This window comes from Electrona antarctica (assembly GCF_951216825.1).
Source record: "Electrona antarctica genome assembly, chromosome: 8".
NCBI classification, from domain to species: domain Eukaryota; kingdom Metazoa; phylum Chordata; class Actinopteri; order Myctophiformes; family Myctophidae; genus Electrona; species Electrona antarctica.
Genome location: NC_136789.1, coordinates 33,893,144 through 33,912,836, shown reverse-complemented (window position 1 = coordinate 33,912,836; position 19,693 = coordinate 33,893,144). Strand labels below are relative to the sequence as shown.

The 19,693-nt window shown below is 44.9% G+C and overlaps 1 protein-coding gene across 1 annotated transcript in view; it reads left to right on the top strand.

The window, feature by feature from the left end:
- Positions 1 to 8,060, top strand: part of LOC306928580 (arf-GAP with coiled-coil, ANK repeat and PH domain-containing protein 3-like) — a gene marked incomplete at its 3' end in the record, with an annotated part of 187,883 nt that extends 179,823 nt beyond the window's left edge. Inside the window, exons 16-24 of the mRNA XM_079508809.1 lie at positions 442 to 511; positions 712 to 806; positions 1,056 to 1,276; positions 2,010 to 2,113; positions 3,770 to 3,875; positions 4,098 to 4,360; positions 5,631 to 5,740; positions 6,876 to 6,986; positions 7,910 to 8,060. Of these exons, the coding sequence (XP_079364935.1) occupies positions 442 to 511; positions 712 to 806; positions 1,056 to 1,276; positions 2,010 to 2,113; positions 3,770 to 3,875; positions 4,098 to 4,360; positions 5,631 to 5,740; positions 6,876 to 6,986; positions 7,910 to 8,060 (1,231 nt within the window). The remainder of the gene's footprint in view (positions 1 to 441; positions 512 to 711; positions 807 to 1,055; positions 1,277 to 2,009; positions 2,114 to 3,769; positions 3,876 to 4,097; positions 4,361 to 5,630; positions 5,741 to 6,875; positions 6,987 to 7,909) is intronic.
- Positions 8,061 to 19,693: the final 11,633 nt, after the last annotated feature.

The window sequence follows — 19,693 nt, the reverse complement described above, 5'->3', positions numbered from 1 at the left end:
TTAACTGTTGAAAAATAGCAGACCTACAAGCTCATAGCGCGGCACTCGGTGCCGCGCTATGAGCTTGTAGGTCTGCTATTTTTGAAAAATATATTGAATATATATTCTTTCAGAGCGAACGTTTTTAACTCAAATCTTTGCTTCTGGGGAGGGGGTCCCTGGAACTACATATTTTCAGATGGGGGTCGGTGGCCAATTACATATAATTTGCGGGGGTCCTTAACATGAAATATTGAGCACCACTGAAACATGAGGTATTTCAGAAAACTGTCAGAATTTAGAAATTTCGACATCAGGCCTAAATGGGTTAAAGTGGTTAAAAGCTATAAGGTGACACGGATGTGTTCCAGGTCTGAATGGGGGTAAAGTGGTAAACACTCTATGCTAGACTACGTCCTTCTCTATCCTCATGTGTTGCTCCTGCATGTTGTCTCTCTACAGGAGTCTTGGAGTTCACTTCTCCAAGGTGCGCTCGCTGACGCTGGACTCATGGGAGCCAGAACTGCTCAAGGTATGCTGGGATTCACCAACCTGTCCTGTAGACACGGACAGTCTTCAAAAGTTTGCTTTAGACCGTTGACGAGTTAATCTGCATCTCTGTCTCTGTTGCCATCCGTCTGTGCTTTTCTCTCTTCCTTCAATTATTTTCTTCTCTCTCTCTCTCTCTCTCTCTCTCTCTCTCTCTCTCGTCCTCCTCTTTCTCTTGTCCAGTTGATGTGTGAGCTGGGAAACACGGTGGTCAATCATATCTACGAGGGAGCGTGTGAGGAGATGGGAGTCAAGAAGGCTGGACCGACCAGTTCAAGGTCATTAAACCTTTAACCCATATTAATGCAGGACCGACCAGTTCAAGATCATTCCTTTTCCTCCAAGTTTAACGCATTGAGACCCGAGGCCCATCATTGTACAAATGCCTTCTAGATTTTGCTATCATATGCGTTGATCCACATCTTGGCACAAAAAGAAAAACCCAATAAAGAAAGAAAGAATGATTTAAAAACAAATTGATGTATAGAAACAAGTTCAACTCCTGCGGTTATGCTCCCTTCTCCCAGGCAAGAGAAGGAAGCCTGGATCAAGGCCAAGTATGTGGAGAAGCGCTTCCTGAAGAAGATGCGCGGCAGCGAGGCGTTGGTGGAGGGCGAGAAGAAGTCCCGCCCCTGGGCGGTGAAGAAGTGCCAGCGACACAGCAACTCCCTCCGCGTGCCCAACAAGGCCCGCCGGAAATACCAACGCTACGAGCCTGGCAGCGCCTCGCCCGCTAACCTGTCGGCAGGTCAGTGTTGAGACAGCAATTTAGTTTTTTGCCAAGTGCTTGAAAAATGTCTGGACTACATTTGCACCCACCACTACTGCCGACCGTAAAGACGACTTTAGTGACGTCCTAGTCATGATTGGCTGCCTCCTAGCAACCTTACTAGCGACCTAGTCATGATTGGCTGCCTCCTAGTAACCTTACTAGCGACCTAGTCATGATTGGCTGCCTCCTAAACCAATGATAGTCTGAACGGCATTAAAAACCCATACTCTGAACACCGCAACGCAGCTATCAGAACCTAATGTTATGAGCTAACTGGAGCTGGAGGACAACCCTAACAAAACACAGTGAGTGAACCAACAAAAGCACGTCGGAAAGGAATGAAAACGGGCGCTACGAGAGCTTGCTGCACCTGGCAGTGATGACTGAGAGTCATTCTTGTTTTACTTCTTTAGAATGAAATGTCATTTTGTTTTTGTCATATTCCTTGTTGTATCATTTTGTTGCTGTGTTGGCATGTTTTAAAGTTAAACAAACACCTCTCTCTCTCCCCTCTCTCTCTCTCTCCCCCCTCTCTGTCTCTCTCTCTCTCTCTCTCTCTGTCTCTCTCTATCTCTCTCTCTCTCTCTCCCTCTATCTGTCTCTCTCTCTCTCTCTCTCTCTCTCTCTCTCTCTCTCTCTCTCTCTGTCTCTGTCTCTGTCTCTCTCTCTCTCTCTCTCTCTCTCTCTCTCTCTCTCTCTCTCTCTGCAGCTGCAGCAGCAGCAGCAGCAAAGATACGTCGTGACTCTCTGTTCTGTCCAGACGAGCTGGACTCCCTGTTCTCCTACTTCGACAACGGCTCTGGTCCCCGCAGTAAGTCTACACTGTACTGCCCCCTAGTGGTCCCCGCAGTAAGTCACACTACACTGTAGTGCCCCCTAGTGGTCCCCGCAGTAAGTCACACTACACTGTAGTGCCCCCTAGTGGTCCCCGCAGTAAGTCACACTACACTGTAGTGCCCCCTAGTGGTCAGTAAGTCACACTACACTGTAGTGCCCCCTAGTGGTCAGTAAGTCACACTACACTGTACTGCCCCCTAGTGGTCCCCGCAGTAAGTCACACTACACTGTAGTGCCCCCTAGTGGTCCCCGCAGTAAGTTACACTACACTGTAGTGCCCCCTAGTGGTCCCCGCAGTAAGTCACACTACACTGTAGTGCCCCCTAGTGGTCCCCGCAGTAAGTCACACTACACTGTAGTGCCCCCTAGTGGTCCCCGCAGTAAGTCACACTACACTGTAGTGCCCCCTAGTGGTCCCCGCAGTAAGTCACACTACACTGTAGTGCCCCCTAGTGGTCAGTAAGTCACACTACACTGTAGTGCCCCCTAGTGGTCAGTAAGTCACACTACACTGTAGTGCCCCCTAGTGGTCCCCTCAGTAAGTCACACTACACTGTAGTGCCCCCTAGTGGTCAGTAAGTCACACTACACTGTAGTGCCCCCTAGTGGTCAGTAAGTCACACTACACTGTAGTGCCCCCCTAGTGGTCAGTAAGTCACACTACACTGTAGTGCCCCCTAGTGGTCCCCGCAGTAAGTCACACTACACTGTAGTGCCCCCTAGTGGTCCCCGCAGTAAGTCACACTACACTGTAGTGCCCCCTAGTGGTCAGTAAGTCACACTACACTGTAGTGCCCCCTAGTGGTCAGTAAGTCACACTACACTGTAGTGCCCCCTAGTGGTCAGTAAGTCACACTACACTGTAGTGCCCCCTAGTGGTCCCCGCAGTAAGTCACACTACACTGTAGTGCCCCCTAGTGGTCCCCGCAGTAAGTCACACTACACTGTAGTGCCCCCTAGTGGTCCCCGCAGTAAGTCACACTACACTGTAGTGCCCCCTAGTGGTCCCCGCAGTAAGTCACACTACACTGTACTTCCCCCTAGTGGTCCCCGCAGTAAGTCACACTACACTGTAGTGCCCCCTAGTGGTCCCCGCAGTAAGTCACACTACACTGTAGTGCCCACTAGTGGTCCCCGCAGTAAGTCACACTACACTGTAGTGCCCCCTAGTGGTCCCCGCAGTAAGTCACACTACACTGTAGTGCCCACTAGTGGTCCCCGCAGTAAGTCACACTACACTGTAGTACTACAGTGACCCCTAGTGGTCCCTGCAGTAAGTTACACTACACTGTAGTACTACAGTGACCCCTAGTGGTCCCCGCAGTAAGTCACACTACACTGTAGTACTACAGTGCCCCCTAGTGGTCCCCGCAGTAAGTCACACTACACTGTAGTGCCCACTAGTGGTCCCCGCAGTAAGTCACACTACACTGTAGTGCCCCCTAGTGGTCCCCGCAGTAAGTCACACTACACTGTAGTGCCCACTAGTGGTCCCCGCAGTAAGTCACACTACACTGTAGTACTACAGTGACCCCTAGTGGTCCCCGCAGTAAGTCACATTACACTGTACTTTAATTGTAGCGCCCTCTAGTGGTAGTATATTAATGTGTCCGTGGCCTGGCGGTTCTTGGTCCTGCAGGTCTGAGCAGCGACAGCGGCCTGGGAGGAAGCACCGACGGCAGCACAGATATCCTGGTGTTCGGAGGGGCGGTGGTGGACAGCGTGACAGAGGAGGAAGGTGAGTTATTAATTACATAATGGCTAGCCTGCCCCAGAGCCTTAGATATAGACAGAGTTACGCAAACTGCGTTCACTTCATGGGGCTTCAGTCCAATGGCGGCTCTCCTACTTCTGTTGAGAATGGGGACAACCGACTGGGACAAGTCGGAAGTAGGCAGAAATGCATTGGACTCAGGCAACAGCCCAGCTTTAACTCCCCCCCCCCCCATGTCGCTTCCAGAGGAGGAGTCGGAGGAGTCGTCCAGTGGCGAGGTGGAGATGGAACAGGAGACGTGTTGGGACGGCCCCGAGGCGGACCCCTGCAGGGAGCCCACGCCCCCCGGTGGCGGCAGGGAGGAGCTGCAGCCCGGGGCGCTTCTGTACCGCGCGTCGCGCCTCCACAACCTGCCGCTGATGGCCGAGGCGCTGGCGCACGGCGCCGACGTGCACGCCACGGGCGAGGACGACGAGGGGAAGACGGCCCTCATCCAGGCCGTGACCGGGGTGAGTGTTCCTACGAAGGGTTTAAAAATAACCCACTTTGGGGCGGGAACCCCTTTTGGTGTTTTAAGCGTAACGTTATGCTTTAGCTATTGGAAAATAGCAGATCTACAAGTTTGTAGCGCTTAGATCTGCTATTTTTGAAAAATCGTGAAAATATATATATATATTATTTTAGAGCGAACATTTTTAACTCAAATCTTTGCTTCTGGGAGGGTCCCTGGAACAGCATATATTCAGATGGGGGTCGGCGGACAATTACATATCATTTCTGGGGTTCTTGACATGACATAGTTTGAGAACCACTGACAGAAAACTGAAAACTGTCAGGATTTAGAAGACATTTGAAGAATTGTCCTCAGGTCTAAATGGGTTAAAATTGACCACATTGGTACCCCCGAGTCGTTTTAAAACATTGGTGAAAAAAAAATCGTTTCTATTTGTAACCTGTGTAATTCATATGTATACCTTTTGTTTTTTATATGATATTGTATTACTCGACAACACTGAAAATGAGTTTGATTACTAATAAATAAAACTTGAATGAATGAATGGTTCTCAACCTTTTTCAGGAAACCCCAAAAATAATCATATTAAAATAAACAGGAATATTCTGATCAGAAACGTAGCCTACATTTTTAAACACATTAAGTGCCATGGACGGAGATGTCCGTCCTTTCAAATCCATCGGCCTTTAATTGATTCAGGTTGAGATGGCGCTCTACTACTGTCTTTATATTGATTCAGGTGTAGATGGCGCTATACTACTGTCTTTATATTGATTCAGGTGTAGATGGCGCTATACTACTGTCTTTATATTGATTCAGGTTGAGATGGCGCTATACTACTGTCTTTATATTGATTCAGGTGTAGATGGCGCTATACTACTGTCTTTCAGTACCGTCTGCGGTGCTAGGAGATAAACCAGAAGTGGTTGGTCCGTCAGTAAAAAGGTACCCCCTCGTTGACTTCAACCATTATCAAAATCTTAACACCCTTATATCTGGGATTCTAATCACAGATTCCGATTCTAATCAAAACAAGCTTTATTTACGGCCGATTACGGCCGCGTCACTGGTACGCGGTTGAAAAAAGCTGGAAGAGTAGGACGTCCTCTCAGGTGGGGGGGGGGGGGGGGGGGGGGGGCTCTTCACTTGCAGGTGAGCCAGTAGGATAAGCAGCTGTGACAATTAATTTGGCATAACGAATAAATGGTGGAGGAAAAAGGCACCAAGTGAATGATGGGTTGATGTCTGATGTCATCTATCCGCAGGGCTCTCTGATCGCGTGTGAGTTCCTGCTGCAGAATGGAGCGGATGTGAACCAGAGGGACATGAGAGGGAGAGGCCCCCTGCACCATGCCACCTGTCTGGGACACACTGGGTAAGACATAGACCCCCCTGCACCACGCCACCTGTCTGGGACACACTGGGTAAGATTATAGACCCCCCTGCACCACGCCACCTGTCTGGGACACACTGGGTAAGACATAGACCCCCCTGCACCACGCCACCTGTCTGGGACACACTGGGTAAGACATAGACCCCCCTGCACCACGCCACCTGTCTGGGACACACTGGGTAAGACATAGACCCCCCTGCACCACGCTACCTGTCTGGGACACACTGGGTAAGACATAGACCCCCCTGCACCACGCCACCTGTCTGGGACACACTGGGTAAGACATAGACCCCCCCCCTGCACCATGCCACCTGTCTGGGACACACTGGGTAAGACATAGACCCCCCCCCTGCACCATGCCACCTGTCTGGGACACACTGGGTAAGATTATAGACCCCCCTGCACCATGCCACCTGTCTGGGACACACTGGGTAAGACATAGACCCCCCTGCACCATGCCACCTGTCTGGGACACACTGGGTAAGATTATAGACCCCCCTGCACCATGCCACCTGTCTGGGACACACTGGGTAAGACATAGACCCCCCCCCTGCACCACGCCACCTGTCTGGGACACACTGGGTAAGACATAGACCCCCCCCTGCACCACGCCACCTGTCTGGGACACACTGGGTAAGACATAGACCCCCCTGCACCATGCCACCTGTCTGGGACACACTGGGTAAGACATAGACCCCCCTGCACCACGCGATGCGATCGGTTTTGATATCATTAATCTCCGTCCTATTTATCAATCTCCGCCTTGGGCACTTGCCCATGAACTTGAACTTGACGGAGATCTCCGCCCTGGGCCTCCATGGTGTTAACTTAATGGCAAGATGGCCACCGTGTGCATATGGTCTGTTGACACAGGTTTTTGATTGGCTGAGCAAAGTGCATATTGAAGATAAAAGTGAGGGCTGAAAATTGAAGACGGAAAAGTGAGGATGCAAATTGTGATTAGCCAGAATGAGATGATATACAGTATGATGATAAGAGCACCCCTCACTTCACACAGATGTGATTTTTGATATCTGAGTGAGTATTCCACGTCTCTCTCTCTCTCCCTCTCTCTCTCTCTCTCTCTCTCTCTCTCTCTCTCTCTCTCTCTCTGTAGGCAGGTGTGTTTGTTCCTGAAGAGAGGGGCGTCACAGAGTGAGGTGGACGAGCAAGGTCACGACCCTCTGAGCATCGCTGTGCAGGCTGCCAATGCAGACATCGTCACGCTGTAAGTGTCTGTGCAAGGACGCGCTGTGATTGGCCAGTCGCTGTGATTGACAGGCCTTGTTTACAATATGAATCCAAACCGGGGCACTGGAGAGCACCACATCGTCGGCTCTGTCCCGTCAAAGAAACATTGTTTTGACCAAAAGGCCATCTGGGACAAGGAATAGGAGATACATGCGATTGAAAGAAATGGATAGAATGGATTATTATATTATATTATATACTATACTATACTATACTATACTATACTATACTATACTATACTATACTATACTATACTATACTACACTATACTATACTATACTATACTATACTATACTATACTATACTAGTATAGTGTATGGAGAATAGGGACGGCAGGGTTCAAACAATTATTCTATCACACAGATTTGACAGATTTCCAGGCTATACAAAACATGGGTAATCGGTGGTCTCTGACTCAATCGGTAAAATCATGATTAAAGCATCGTGCCCAGTAAAATCACGCGCGGTCGGGCTCTAGTCTATTTATTTTTAATTATTATTTTTTTTTTATATAGTTTTTTTATTTAGAGGGCGACTGTGGCTCAGGAGGTAGAGCAGGTCATCCAATGATCCATGGGTCGGCGGTTCGAATCCCGGCTCCTCCTGTCTACATGTCGAAGTGTCCTTGGGAGAGACACTGAACCCCAAATTGCTCCCGGTGTGCTGGTTGGTGCCTTGCATGGCTTCCGCTGCCATCGGTGTATGAATGTGTGTGTGAATGGGTGAATGTAATGCACAATCTATGTAAAGCGCCTTGGATAAAGGCGCTATATAAATGCACCATTTTTACCATTTTTATACCATGACTCCTTACATCCTGTTCCCTATGTGTGTGTCTCTCTCTCTCTCTCTCTCTCTCTCTCTCGCTCTCTCTCTCTCTCTCTCTCCCCCCCCCCCCAGGTTGCGTCTGGCCAGGATGAACGAGGAGATGCGCGAGGCGGAGGCTCCTCTGGGTCAACCACTAGGTCAATACTCCAGCAGCAGTCCCACCGAACAGCAGTATAGGAAATGCATCCAGGAGTTCATCTGCTTAACCATAGACGAATGCTAGGGGGGGGGGGGGGGGGATTATAGGTGGATGCTAGGGGGTGGGGGGTGGGTGAACATAGCTGAATGCTAGGGGTGGCGGCGGGGGGGGCTTCCTCACTGGGAATGGAGAGCAGTTTGCTTTGACGAGGTCGCCCCCCTCCCCTCCCATCCCCTCCCCCTAAGCCACTGACCTTTGAACCTGATAGGAGCGTTGCCAGTGAATATGGAGGTTAAGCTGCTCTCAGACCACATGGACCCGATGTAACCTCCCTATTCTGGCGGGCGGACATTCGGCGAAAATAGACAGATCTACAAGCCCACGCGTTGTGAGTGACGTGATGCGCTGTGAGCTTGTGGACCTGCTATTTTATTGTTTTCGGGTCAAGGGAATTAGGGCCCTATCTTGCCTCTTCTCTTATGCCTAATCGTATTTTGGATTTCTTTTGGGGGGGGGGGGGGTTTGAAAACATTTTATAATAGTGAAAATAGACGCTCTACAAGCTCATAACGAGTTAATGTAGAATGCAGCTTTTTTCCCACTATTTTTAAATGTTTTTCAAAATAAAAATAAAAAGCCTAATACAGATTAGGCATAATGGATAAGGCGTCGCACAAGATAGGGCCCCTTTGGTGTAGAGGGCAAAAAGAAAGGAGGGGACCAAGTACAGCCCCCTGGGGGACCCCATGAGTCAACCGAAGTATAGGGTTTAATATAAGAGGCTCTCGAGAAAGGAGCGCTTGCTTTTCTCAACGTATTAGGGGTGTGTCTCGGCCTAGCGAGACACACAATAACGGACCTGTTTTAATTCTTATTGACAAATACACAGCCGCCACCTCCTCCATACTTCCTCTTAACCACTAATACGTTTCTGCTTTGCCATTGCGCGGTGTCACCCGGCCATGCTATGCTAGCTAGCTAGCTAGCAATGCTATGCTAGCTCCATCTCACACGCACACCGACGGAAACTTGGTTCGTTTCGCCAACGTCACATCGCTCAATAATAACCAGTGGTGTAAAGTAACCAAGTACTTTAACTTTTACGTACAATTCTGAGGTATTTGTACTTTACTTGAGTCTTTCCAATTTCCAGTACTTGTACTTCTACTTCACTGCATTTCGGAGGCAAATATTGGACTTTTTACTCCACTACATTTATTTGAAAACTTTAGTTTACTTTGTAAAATATGATTATTATAATTACAAAACATACAGTAACCACTTCAGCCCTATTATATACATTTCGGTCATTTGAAAATAGCAGATCTACAAGCTCACAATGTGTCGCGATGCGACGCATTGTGAGCTTGTAGATCTGCTATTTTCATTTTGACCAACTTCAAATGGGACATTCTGCATAGCGAGTACTCTACTTGTGGTACTATAAGTACATTTTGATGCCAACGCTTTTGTACTTTTACTCAAGTACATTTTGAATTCCGGGACTTTTACTTGTAACGAAGTAGTTCTACACTTCAGTATTAGTACTTTTACATAAGTGAAACAATTGAGTACTTTTTTCCCACCACTGTCTAGTATAACCTAACAGTAATGTGGGTCGTAACTCGTAACCCTTTTTTGGAAGGTTGTGGGTTTTACCTTTTAGCGCTGTTGCTGATACCTCTCTGGAGCCGTGCTTGTCAAACATCTTTCACGGTCTGGGTCCAGTTGGAGGTGTGGCTATATATTAGAACACCTTCCATTGGAGGGTCTGGTCCAGTTGGAGGTGTGGCTATATATTAGAACACCTTCCATTGGAGGGTCTGGTCCAGTTGGAGGTGTGGCTATATATTAGAACACCTTCCATTGGAGGGTCTGGTCCAGTTGGAGGTGTGGCTATATATTAGAACACCTTCCATTGGAGGGTCTGGTCCAGTTGGAGGTGTGGCTATATATTAGAACACCTTCCATTGGAGGGTCTGGTCCAGTTGGAGGTGTGGCTATATATTAGAACACCTTCCATTGGAGGGTCTGGTCCAGTTGGAGGTGTGGCTATATATTAGAACACCTTCCATTGGCGGGTCTGGTCCAGTTGGAGGTGTGGCTATATATTAGAACACCTTCCATTGGAGGGTCTGGTCCAGTTGGAGGTGTGGCTATATATTAGAACACCTTCCATTGGAGGGTCTGGTCCAGTTGGAGGTGTGGCTATATATTAGAACACCTTCCATTGGAGGGTCTGGTCCAGTTGGAGGTGTGGCTATATATTAGGAGTCGTGTGGTCATTGTTTAAACTGTGCTGTGTGGCATGATGAGGTTATTCATTCCAATAAGAAGAGCTCCATCAGAGTAAGCTTTAGTAGCCATGGTGACGGTATAGGAGGTGGCCGGTGTGTAGTTGGCTGTGTACAGAGAGGAGTAGAGGTCGGAGATCTGACGTAAAACTGTGACAAAATACTGAAGGGGATATATATATATGGGGAGAAAACAAAAACGTCTGCTTAGGGCTGGGTGATATGGACAAAATCTAGTGGTACCAAATCCCTTGATATCGACATTATGTCTGTCGGTTGCACTGTCGGTGCTTTCACAAAATATTCATACAGTGAGATAGTTCTTTTTGGATAAATAGCCATCAGTAATGGCTGTATAATAACGAACTAATAAGTCGGTAAGTCTGCAAATATTAGAACCAGCTCGAGCCACCGGATAAGTTCCGAAGAGTGCATCACTAGCCTAATGCACCCTTAAAACCAGGGAAAGAAAACAGGTTCCATAATTCAGAATTTCGATATAAAGTACAAAAACCCCACACGATATGCGTGATGTCAAGATTATATCGCCATATCGCCCAGGCCTATGTCTGCTTTTTAAGATACTTTGAAATAATGATGTGCGGAAGTGAGTGAGTGAGCGAGTGTGAGTGCATGTATGTATCAGAGAATGCTGGGAGACAGAGTTAAATGCTATGATATGATACATTCTGTGTAAAAGAAAAACAAAAAGGAAAAAAAGAGAAAAAAAACGACTGTGCACTTTTCCAATACCTACTACAGTATTATAATTTTATTTTTTTTATTTTTGATAATTGTTTTTTTATTTTATGTTATGTTGTTTGTTGTCTCGTCGTATGTCCAAATAATCATCGATTATGTCATGTTTTATATTTTATGTTGTCTGGTCAGAGGACACGTGCAATGCATTCTTGGAGTCTTTGCAGTTTTTGATCCGATTTTTTTTCATTTGAGCGCTACTCAATATTACTAGCATAATGGGGTAACCAGGACAACTCACCCCTTTTCTGTTTTCCTCCCGGAAGTTTCCCCAATGAGGGGTGGGAGAGTGTTGTTTTTGGCAGCAAATTTCGATTTTAGTCTAGTCATAGTCTTTGGACTGAAACTTCATTTAGTTTTAGTCACATTTTAGTCACCTGGAATGTCTTAGTGTTAGTCTAGTTTTAGCCTACTAAATGTCATATGATTTTAGTCGACTAAATCTACAGTTGATTTAGTCGACTAAAATGTATTTTGGTGGGCCTTGATGCCGTCGTAATGACTGTTTATATACACTTTCCATAGGAGTATCTTTTTATATTTCTCCAAAAAGAATACAAACAGCCAATAGCATATTACAAGTTATCCCCCTCACTGGGGGACAATTCTGGGAGGAAAAATGGGCAAGCACCGATGGTGAGTTGTCCAGTATTCGCAGTATAAGAACTAGTTTTCATGTGGCTGGCAGCACACTTTCCGTTTATTCATGCATTTCGCAAGCTTGTCAGTAAAGCTATGAATCTGTAGACATTGTGGTGGTGATTGATAGTGTGTTCTATTTTTAGCAGCAGCTCCAAGCTGGAGGATGTCGTTTCAGAACCTCAGAACAGATTGGAAGCACTTTGACGCTTTGCTCAGACTAGATACTGGGAAATATGATTTGTTTCTCAAATCTGATCTTTGGGACTGACTGACTGTCCACACTGTCACTTAGTTGCAAATGACTTTGGAATTGTGTGAATTCAGACACCGGCGTTGACCTATAGATCTGCATTTGGTCGTGTTAATGACCTAACCATGTAGGCGTGAGTTATTATGCATTACTTTACACTCACTTTACAAGCTCAACGGGCGTCACAATGCATCACAATGCAACACGTCGTGAGCTTGTAGATTGGCTATTCTCGAGCGAGCGACACCGTCAGCAGAATCTTTAGAAATCAGATTTGCGTTTAAAACCACTTAGGAGCGCGGTTCTAATCTGGATAGGCCATGCATTGGATTTGGGCTGCCACTCCTATTCACATGACTTTTCTTTTTGTTCTTCTTCTTTTTTTAACAATACATGGGTTCTGAGCATGATAGAACATCTTTTCTGTCGGTCTACCACCACATTGTGAATTCCTGTATAAAAGCATTATACACATACCTGTTAACTAAATCCTTAATATTTTCATATATCGTACTTTTCTTCTTATTTTTTTTATATATACAATTGGACCTCTGCTATCCGTCCATCCTTGAACCACATACAGTACGGTGCTCCTACACCGTATGTTTTTATTATTTTTTATGTCGTGCTTTTGTTTTCCTCTGCCAAAGACTTTTGAAAAGGGAAAGTGTCGACTAATATTGTCATAACGGTGTCACGTTTGTTTTTGTTTGTTTTGTTTTGTTTTCAGAGTAGATCCAGCACTATAGTCTTACCATGCTTTGTAAAGTGACAAAATGGTGTAAACACTGTTGGTTTTTTGCTCAAAAAGTAGAAAAGAAAAGAAAAATAAATGTGACTAGCTTGAGAGATATATAGGGATAGTTCAATGTACCGCTATAGTAGATTCATATGGGGCTTTATGTACTATTAATTTAATAATAGTACATAATAGTACTATTCATAGTATAGTAGATTCATATGGGGCTTTATGTACTATTAATAATAGTACATAATAGTACTATTCATAGTACAGTAGATTCATGGGGCTTATTACAAGAAGCTGCTGTGACCAGACTCTTTAGGGCAGTGGATCCCAAACTTTTTCGTGTCGAGGAGGACCCCCAAATCAACATTTATTAGGCCACGGACCCCCCATTTGAAAACATATGCCAGTGACCCCGATAAGGGAGGATTTTTACAATTTAGGCATTTAGCAGACGCTCTTAATCCAGAGTGATTTATATTAAGCAATGTATGGCTCTCGCAGTGATTCCAAAACATATTAATTTCATGGACCCCCTCAGTTTCACACGCATTATGCTACGGACCCCAGATTCAATGGCATTTCTATCTCTGGTACCCCCAATTCATATTTTAAATCCACTGTTCATTTAACTCTCTGAGTTACAGACCCATAAGGGTCCATTTGGTTCCTAACTATCTCTAATTGAGCTATAGGTACCCCCTGGAACTCCCTCAAGGACCCCTAGGGGTCCCCGGACCACAGTTTGGGAACCCATGCTTTAGGGCACATTACTCCTGGCTGAAGTGTTACGTGTTGTGGTGTGTGTTGTTGTGTGTGTGTGTGTGTGTGTGTGTGTCTGTGTCTGTGTCTGTGTGTGTGTGTGTGTGTGTGTGTGTGTGTGTGTGTGTGTGTGTGTGTGTGTGTGTGTGTGTGTGTGTGTGTGTGTGTGTGTGTGTGTGTGTGTGTGTGCGTACTGTGTCTGTGTTAACATGGGGAGTGGTATAAAAGGGTGCTTTTTAAAAAGCTGTAAATAATTTCGCTATAGTGCATTTTAAGAATGGACTCCAAACAGAGCCTGCCTCTCAGCATTCAACCATGGATATCCTGCCTGACTGATCTGTTTTGTGTGTGTACAGTATTGTCTTGATAATGTTCTCTTCCAAAATGATGTCTCGGAAAATTGTCCTCGGAGCTAAACGTTCCATAATTGTGTGAAGCACATGGAGAGAGACTGGGAGTGTAGTGTACGGACATCCCCTCCCCTCGCCCTCCAACCACATGGGGAGAGACTGGGAGTGTAGTGTACGGACATCCCCTCCCCTCGCCCTCCAACCACATGGGGAGAGACTGGGAGTGTAGTGTACGTACATCCCCTCCCCTCGCCCTCCTCTGTTGCTGGCGTTTGGATATGATATCTTTTGGTATAATGTCTTCCTTCTCTTTAGAAAACGCTTGAAGGACAGAGAATAAAAAACATGTGAAATGCAGAATAAACTGAGAAACTCTTGATGAACTAACGCTGCTTCCCCTGCTTCTGCTTTCATTTCTGTCTCATTATCCTGCTGACTGACTGTCGGCAACATCCTTTCAACATGGCTGTGAATTTTTACACACGAGTGTAAACATTGCTAAAAACAAATGTTGGGAGAATGTTGCCTGTTTTTAACCCATTTTGACCTGGGATCAGATTCTAAAAATGTCTTCTACATCCTGACAGTTTTCTGAAAAAGCTATGTTTCTATGCCAGTGGTTCTTCGATTTAAAAAAAATAGCAGACCTACAAGCTCGTAGCGCGCCACTCGGTGGCGCGCTACGAGCTTGTAGATCTGCTATTTTTCAACAGCTAAAGCATAACATAATGCTAACACCAAAAGGGCCACTGTATTCTTACTCTAACAAAACGTGGGCTAGCACTTGGCTTATTCAACGCAGTAGAATCATTTATGTATTCAAAATTACATTACTTTACTGACACTCAAGCCTACAGTATTAAGTCACAACATCAGCCGATGTCACAATATTGTGTTGGGTGCTGCTATTTAAATAAGAAAAAGAAATTGAGATCTATTGTGTCTCAGGTTTCGGCAGCAGTATAGCTAGGGAACATGCCTTGAATAATTCAGTGTCTTTCTTGGATCAATAAAACGTGAGCTCACAAACATTGCCATATCACTACTGAAAGCTCCAGAAATGTCTTTGGTGTCATTCATTCCTCATCTCACACACGGAGGCAAAGAAACGAACGGAAATAACGGGAAAAACATGTACATGAGTCAAATGAATAAGGTTGACTGACTGACTGACGTCTCACTGCTTGTTGTTGCTACAGGCGGTTCCACCATCAGGGCCAGCAGAAGAGTTAAGCACAGGAACTCATTTCGGGAGAGAGTGAGTGAAGCATTCTGGGCCGTCTCTCTCATCTCACTATACGGGCTATTTTTATGATACTCTTCTTTACCTGATACCCTGTTCTTTCTTTTGGGGTATGATTCATTCCTTTAGGCTCCGACACATTCTGTTCTTTCTTTTGGGGTATGATTCATTCCTTTAGGCTCCGACACATTCTGTTCTTTCTTTTGGGGTATGATTCATTCCTTTAGGCTCCGACACATTCTGTGCTTCTTTAGGGTGTATTTTAGGCTCCGACACATTCTGTGCTTTCGTTTCACGCACACTGTGGAAACTTTCTGGAGCTGCATGTCTTTGTCTGAGAAGTTTACCTTTTTCCATCTCTTTTGGGTAATCCGGGTACATTTGAAGTCTCTTTTGATCTGCTTCAGTGTGAATCTGGGCGGGGCTCATCTGCACACACAGATCATATTTTAGATCATTAGTATATTATGTAAATTACAAGATGAATTGCACAGTGTAATAATAATGTACAGTAAGTTATTACAAGATGAATTGCACAGTGTAATGATAATGAACAGTAAGTTATTACAAGATGAATTGCACAGTGTAATAATAATGTACAGTAAGTTATTACACAGTGTAATAATAATGTACAGTAAGTTATTACACAGTGTAATAATAATGTACAGTAAGTTATTACAGACCCACTGAGAAAAAGACGGCTATCCGACGTGAGTCTAAAAATGCGATTAAAAAAGGCTAAAAATGGAAGTTTTTTAGACGTCTATTCTTAGATTAGACGTTCTTAGCGGTTGTTTAAACGTCTATATATAGACGGTCTATATATAGACGGTTAAACAACTGCTAATCAACGTCTAATCTAAGAATAGACGTCTAAAAAACTTCCATTTTAGCCATTTATCCATCGCATTATTAGACAGTCCTTTAGACGAATATTAGACCAAAATATGCTCAGTGTGGAATCATTGCCGAATATCTATCCTTCCAAGGACCCCAAATACAATGATTACAAAAGAATGAAGCAGACCAAAAATGTGAAAAAGCAGTACAGTTTATTAAAACAAATATGCTCCTTTTCACATTATACATGATGACAGAGAAAAGTGTGACACTCTATTACACTAAGATTAAACAGAGACATTCCCTTTGGATTATAATTGGCAGTTTTCAGATGAGCAAGAAACTATAAAAAAAAATACAAATGCCTTGTTGACCAGTGAGTCAGTGACAGGGATGCTTCTTCACTCTCTCCTGCACTTCCTCTGTTCTGGCCCAGTGGGAGAAGGTTCTGGCCCAGTGGGAGAAGCTACAATTACAATTTACAATTCAGGCATTTATAGCAGACGCTCTTCTTAATCCAGAGCGACAAAGCTTCCTCAAAACGTTCTCCCTTCAAAACAACTGTGGAACCCACAGAACCAGAACGAGGAAGTCCAATTCTGTCTGAGACCGGCCGTGGTGTCATGACACACTTCCATGTGGTCCTTCCTGGGTTCATACTGCCCGGGAGGAAGCTCTTTCTGTGCTTTTCCCTTCTGACTTCATAGAGCGTCGCAGTCCCGCCCCCTACCAGGGCCCAGTCCCGCCCCCTACCAGGGCCCAGTCCCGCCCCCTACCAGGGCCCAGTCCCGCCCCCTACCAGGGCCCAGGAAATGATTCCCTGTTCATTTTTCTCATAGACTTTTCAAAAAGTATTTATTTAAAGACCTTTTAAGCGTCGTACAAAGCCAACTCGAGTTGTGACAAATCATCAATCTTTTTGGGCCGGACAAATAATTAGAAAGAAGAAGAAAACGGCAGGTTTTTCTTGTTTTTTCTTCTTTGTAATTATTTGTTTGGTCCAAAATATTGTGTTTAATGTCATGATTTGTCACGACTCGAGTTGGCTTCGTACGACGCTTAAAAGGTCTTTAAATAAATACTTTTTGAAATGTATATGGGAAAAATGCATTGGGAATTATTTCCTGGGCCTGGTGTCGTCATGAAAGGGGGCGGGACTGGGCCTGGCGTCGTCATGAAAGGGGGCGGGACTGGGCCTGGCGTCGTCATGAAAGGGGGCGGGTCTGCGACGCTCTATAGACATAGAGAATAGGAGGTCATTGGAGACTCATCATCACCAGTGGTGGCCGCTGGTTTCTGGTCTGTTTTAACCCGTTTTGACCTGGGAACGATTCTACAAATGTCTTCTAAATCCTAAACAGTATTCTGAAAAACCTATGTTTCTATGTCAGTGGTGCTCAGCCTTCTTCACATCAAGGACCCCCCCAGAATTATCTGTATTTGGCCACGGACCCCCCATCTGAAGATATATAGTTCCAGGGACCCCTCGGAAGCAAAGATTTGAGTTAAAAACGGTCACTCTGAAAGAATTCAAAGATTTGCGCCACATTCTCACGATTTTTTCAAAAAATAGCAGATCTACAAGCTCGTAGCGCGCCACTCGGTGGCGTGCTATGAGCTTGTAGATCTGCTATTTTTCAATAGCTAAAGTATAACATAATGCTTAAAACACCAAAAGGGGTTAATTCCCGCCCCAAAATGGGTTAAATCAAGGAAACTAAATGGGTTCTGCAGTGATGGAGGCAGACCGAGGCTAATAAAGACTATTGCAAACTCTGCCACCACTGCATGGTGTCCCCGATTCCATGAATTGAGACAAATAAAGAAATGTCTTATATCTTTCTATGAATTACACACACCATGAAGCATTGAATTCATGGAGAAGTTTTTAATTTTACCGCATCATTCCTGAGCCAATCATTTGATCACCGGGTCATCATTCCTGAGCCAATCATTTGATCACCGGGTCATCATTCCTGAGCCAATCATTTGATCACCGGGTCATCATTCCTGAGCCAATCATTTGATCACCGGGTCATCATTCCTGAGCCAATCATTTGATCACCGGGTCATCATTCCTGAGCCAATCATTTGATCACCGGGTCATCATTCCTGAGCCAATCATTTGATCACCGGGTCATCATTCCTGAGCCAATCATTTGATCACCGGGTCATCGGTCAAAAGGAGACTTAGTAGGAGACTCTGATTATAATTCAATATAAAGTATTCTAATGTATTACAGCTATGATAATACACCATAATGGATTATAACTGATTATAATACACTATAAAGTATTAGAATATTACAACTATATGATAATTATAATACACTGAAATAGAGTGATTATAATACTATATAATCTATAGGTTAATGCAAGCACAACTATGATCCTGGCCTAAATAAAATGTCAGTGAGTGATCACAGGCATAATGAAGTGTTTGGCCCCGCTTAGCCTATACAGCTCAGAGCCACCCTGCCTGGAGTGGGTACTTTTTAGGCACTCATTTTCATCTAGTACCACTTTGACACCATTTAGCCCATAATTGTAGTGGAAACGGTGTACAAGTAGGCGGTGTGGGGTGGAGTGGTGTGAGGCCATGGTGTCTTCTACATCCTGACAGTTTTCTGAAAAAGCTATGTTTCTATGTCAGTCGTTCTTCGATTTTTTTTTAAATAGCAGACCTACAAGCTCGTAGCGCGCCACTCGGTGGCGCGCTATGAGCTTGTAGATCTGCTATTTTTCAACAGCTAAAGCATAACATAATGCTAACACCAAAAGGGCCACTGTATTCTTACTCTAACAAAACGTGGGCTAGCACTTGGCTTATTCAACGCAGTAGAATAATTTATGTATTCAAAATTACATTACTTTACTGACACTCAAGCCTACAGTATTAAGTCACAACATCAGCCGATGTCACAATATTTTGTTGGGTGCTGCTATTTAAATAAGAAAATAAATCTATAATTGTGTCTCCGGTTTCGGCAGCAGCTAGTATAGGGAACATGAATAACTTGAATAATTCAGTGTCTTTCTTGGATCAATAAAATGTGAGCTTCGGGCTTGTGAGCTCCAGGCTTTAGAGACTCTTGGATCATCAAATGATCGGCTCTGGAATGCGACAAAAACTAAAATCTCCATGAATGAATTCAAGGCTTCATGCAGAGGGTGTGTAATTGATAGAAAATAAGTCAATTTGTCCTTTAAGCTCTATTTCAAACATAGCCAATCTACAAGCTCTCAATGGGGGTCACATCGCATAGACTCATGTAGTCAGAGATCACTGTCGAATGCTGTTATTTTTTAATTCTCCAAATTGTTTCCACTAGGGATTTGTATTTGATTTTGAGTATCTCCGATACCGATTTGTCCCGATCCGATATTTATATTTGTATAGAACACACAGTACAATATCCAAAATCACAGACAATATCCAGTCTAATATCATGATATTGATATAATATTGATACTATTGGGATGTCCCGATCACGTGATCGGATCGCCGGGCCAAGCCTAAGTTTCCACCCAATTTTATCCCTATACGTTGAATTAATTTAGATGTCCCCAGACGTATGAGTAGATGGAGATCTCTGATCAAGACTATATGAGCTTGTAGATCTGCTATTATTATTATTGAAAATCTTTGAAGGTTTTTAATAGCTCTTAAAGAACTTTGCCAGGGTCTCGGGTGCATGGTGCAGTGGTGAAGTGCCTATGCCCACCACCACAGAGGTTGTGGGTTCAAATCCACCGCCCACCGCGGTGCATCTGGTTTTGTCGAGCGTCTACGCGAACACAATTGGCCCGTGTTCGTGGGGAGGGGGGGAAG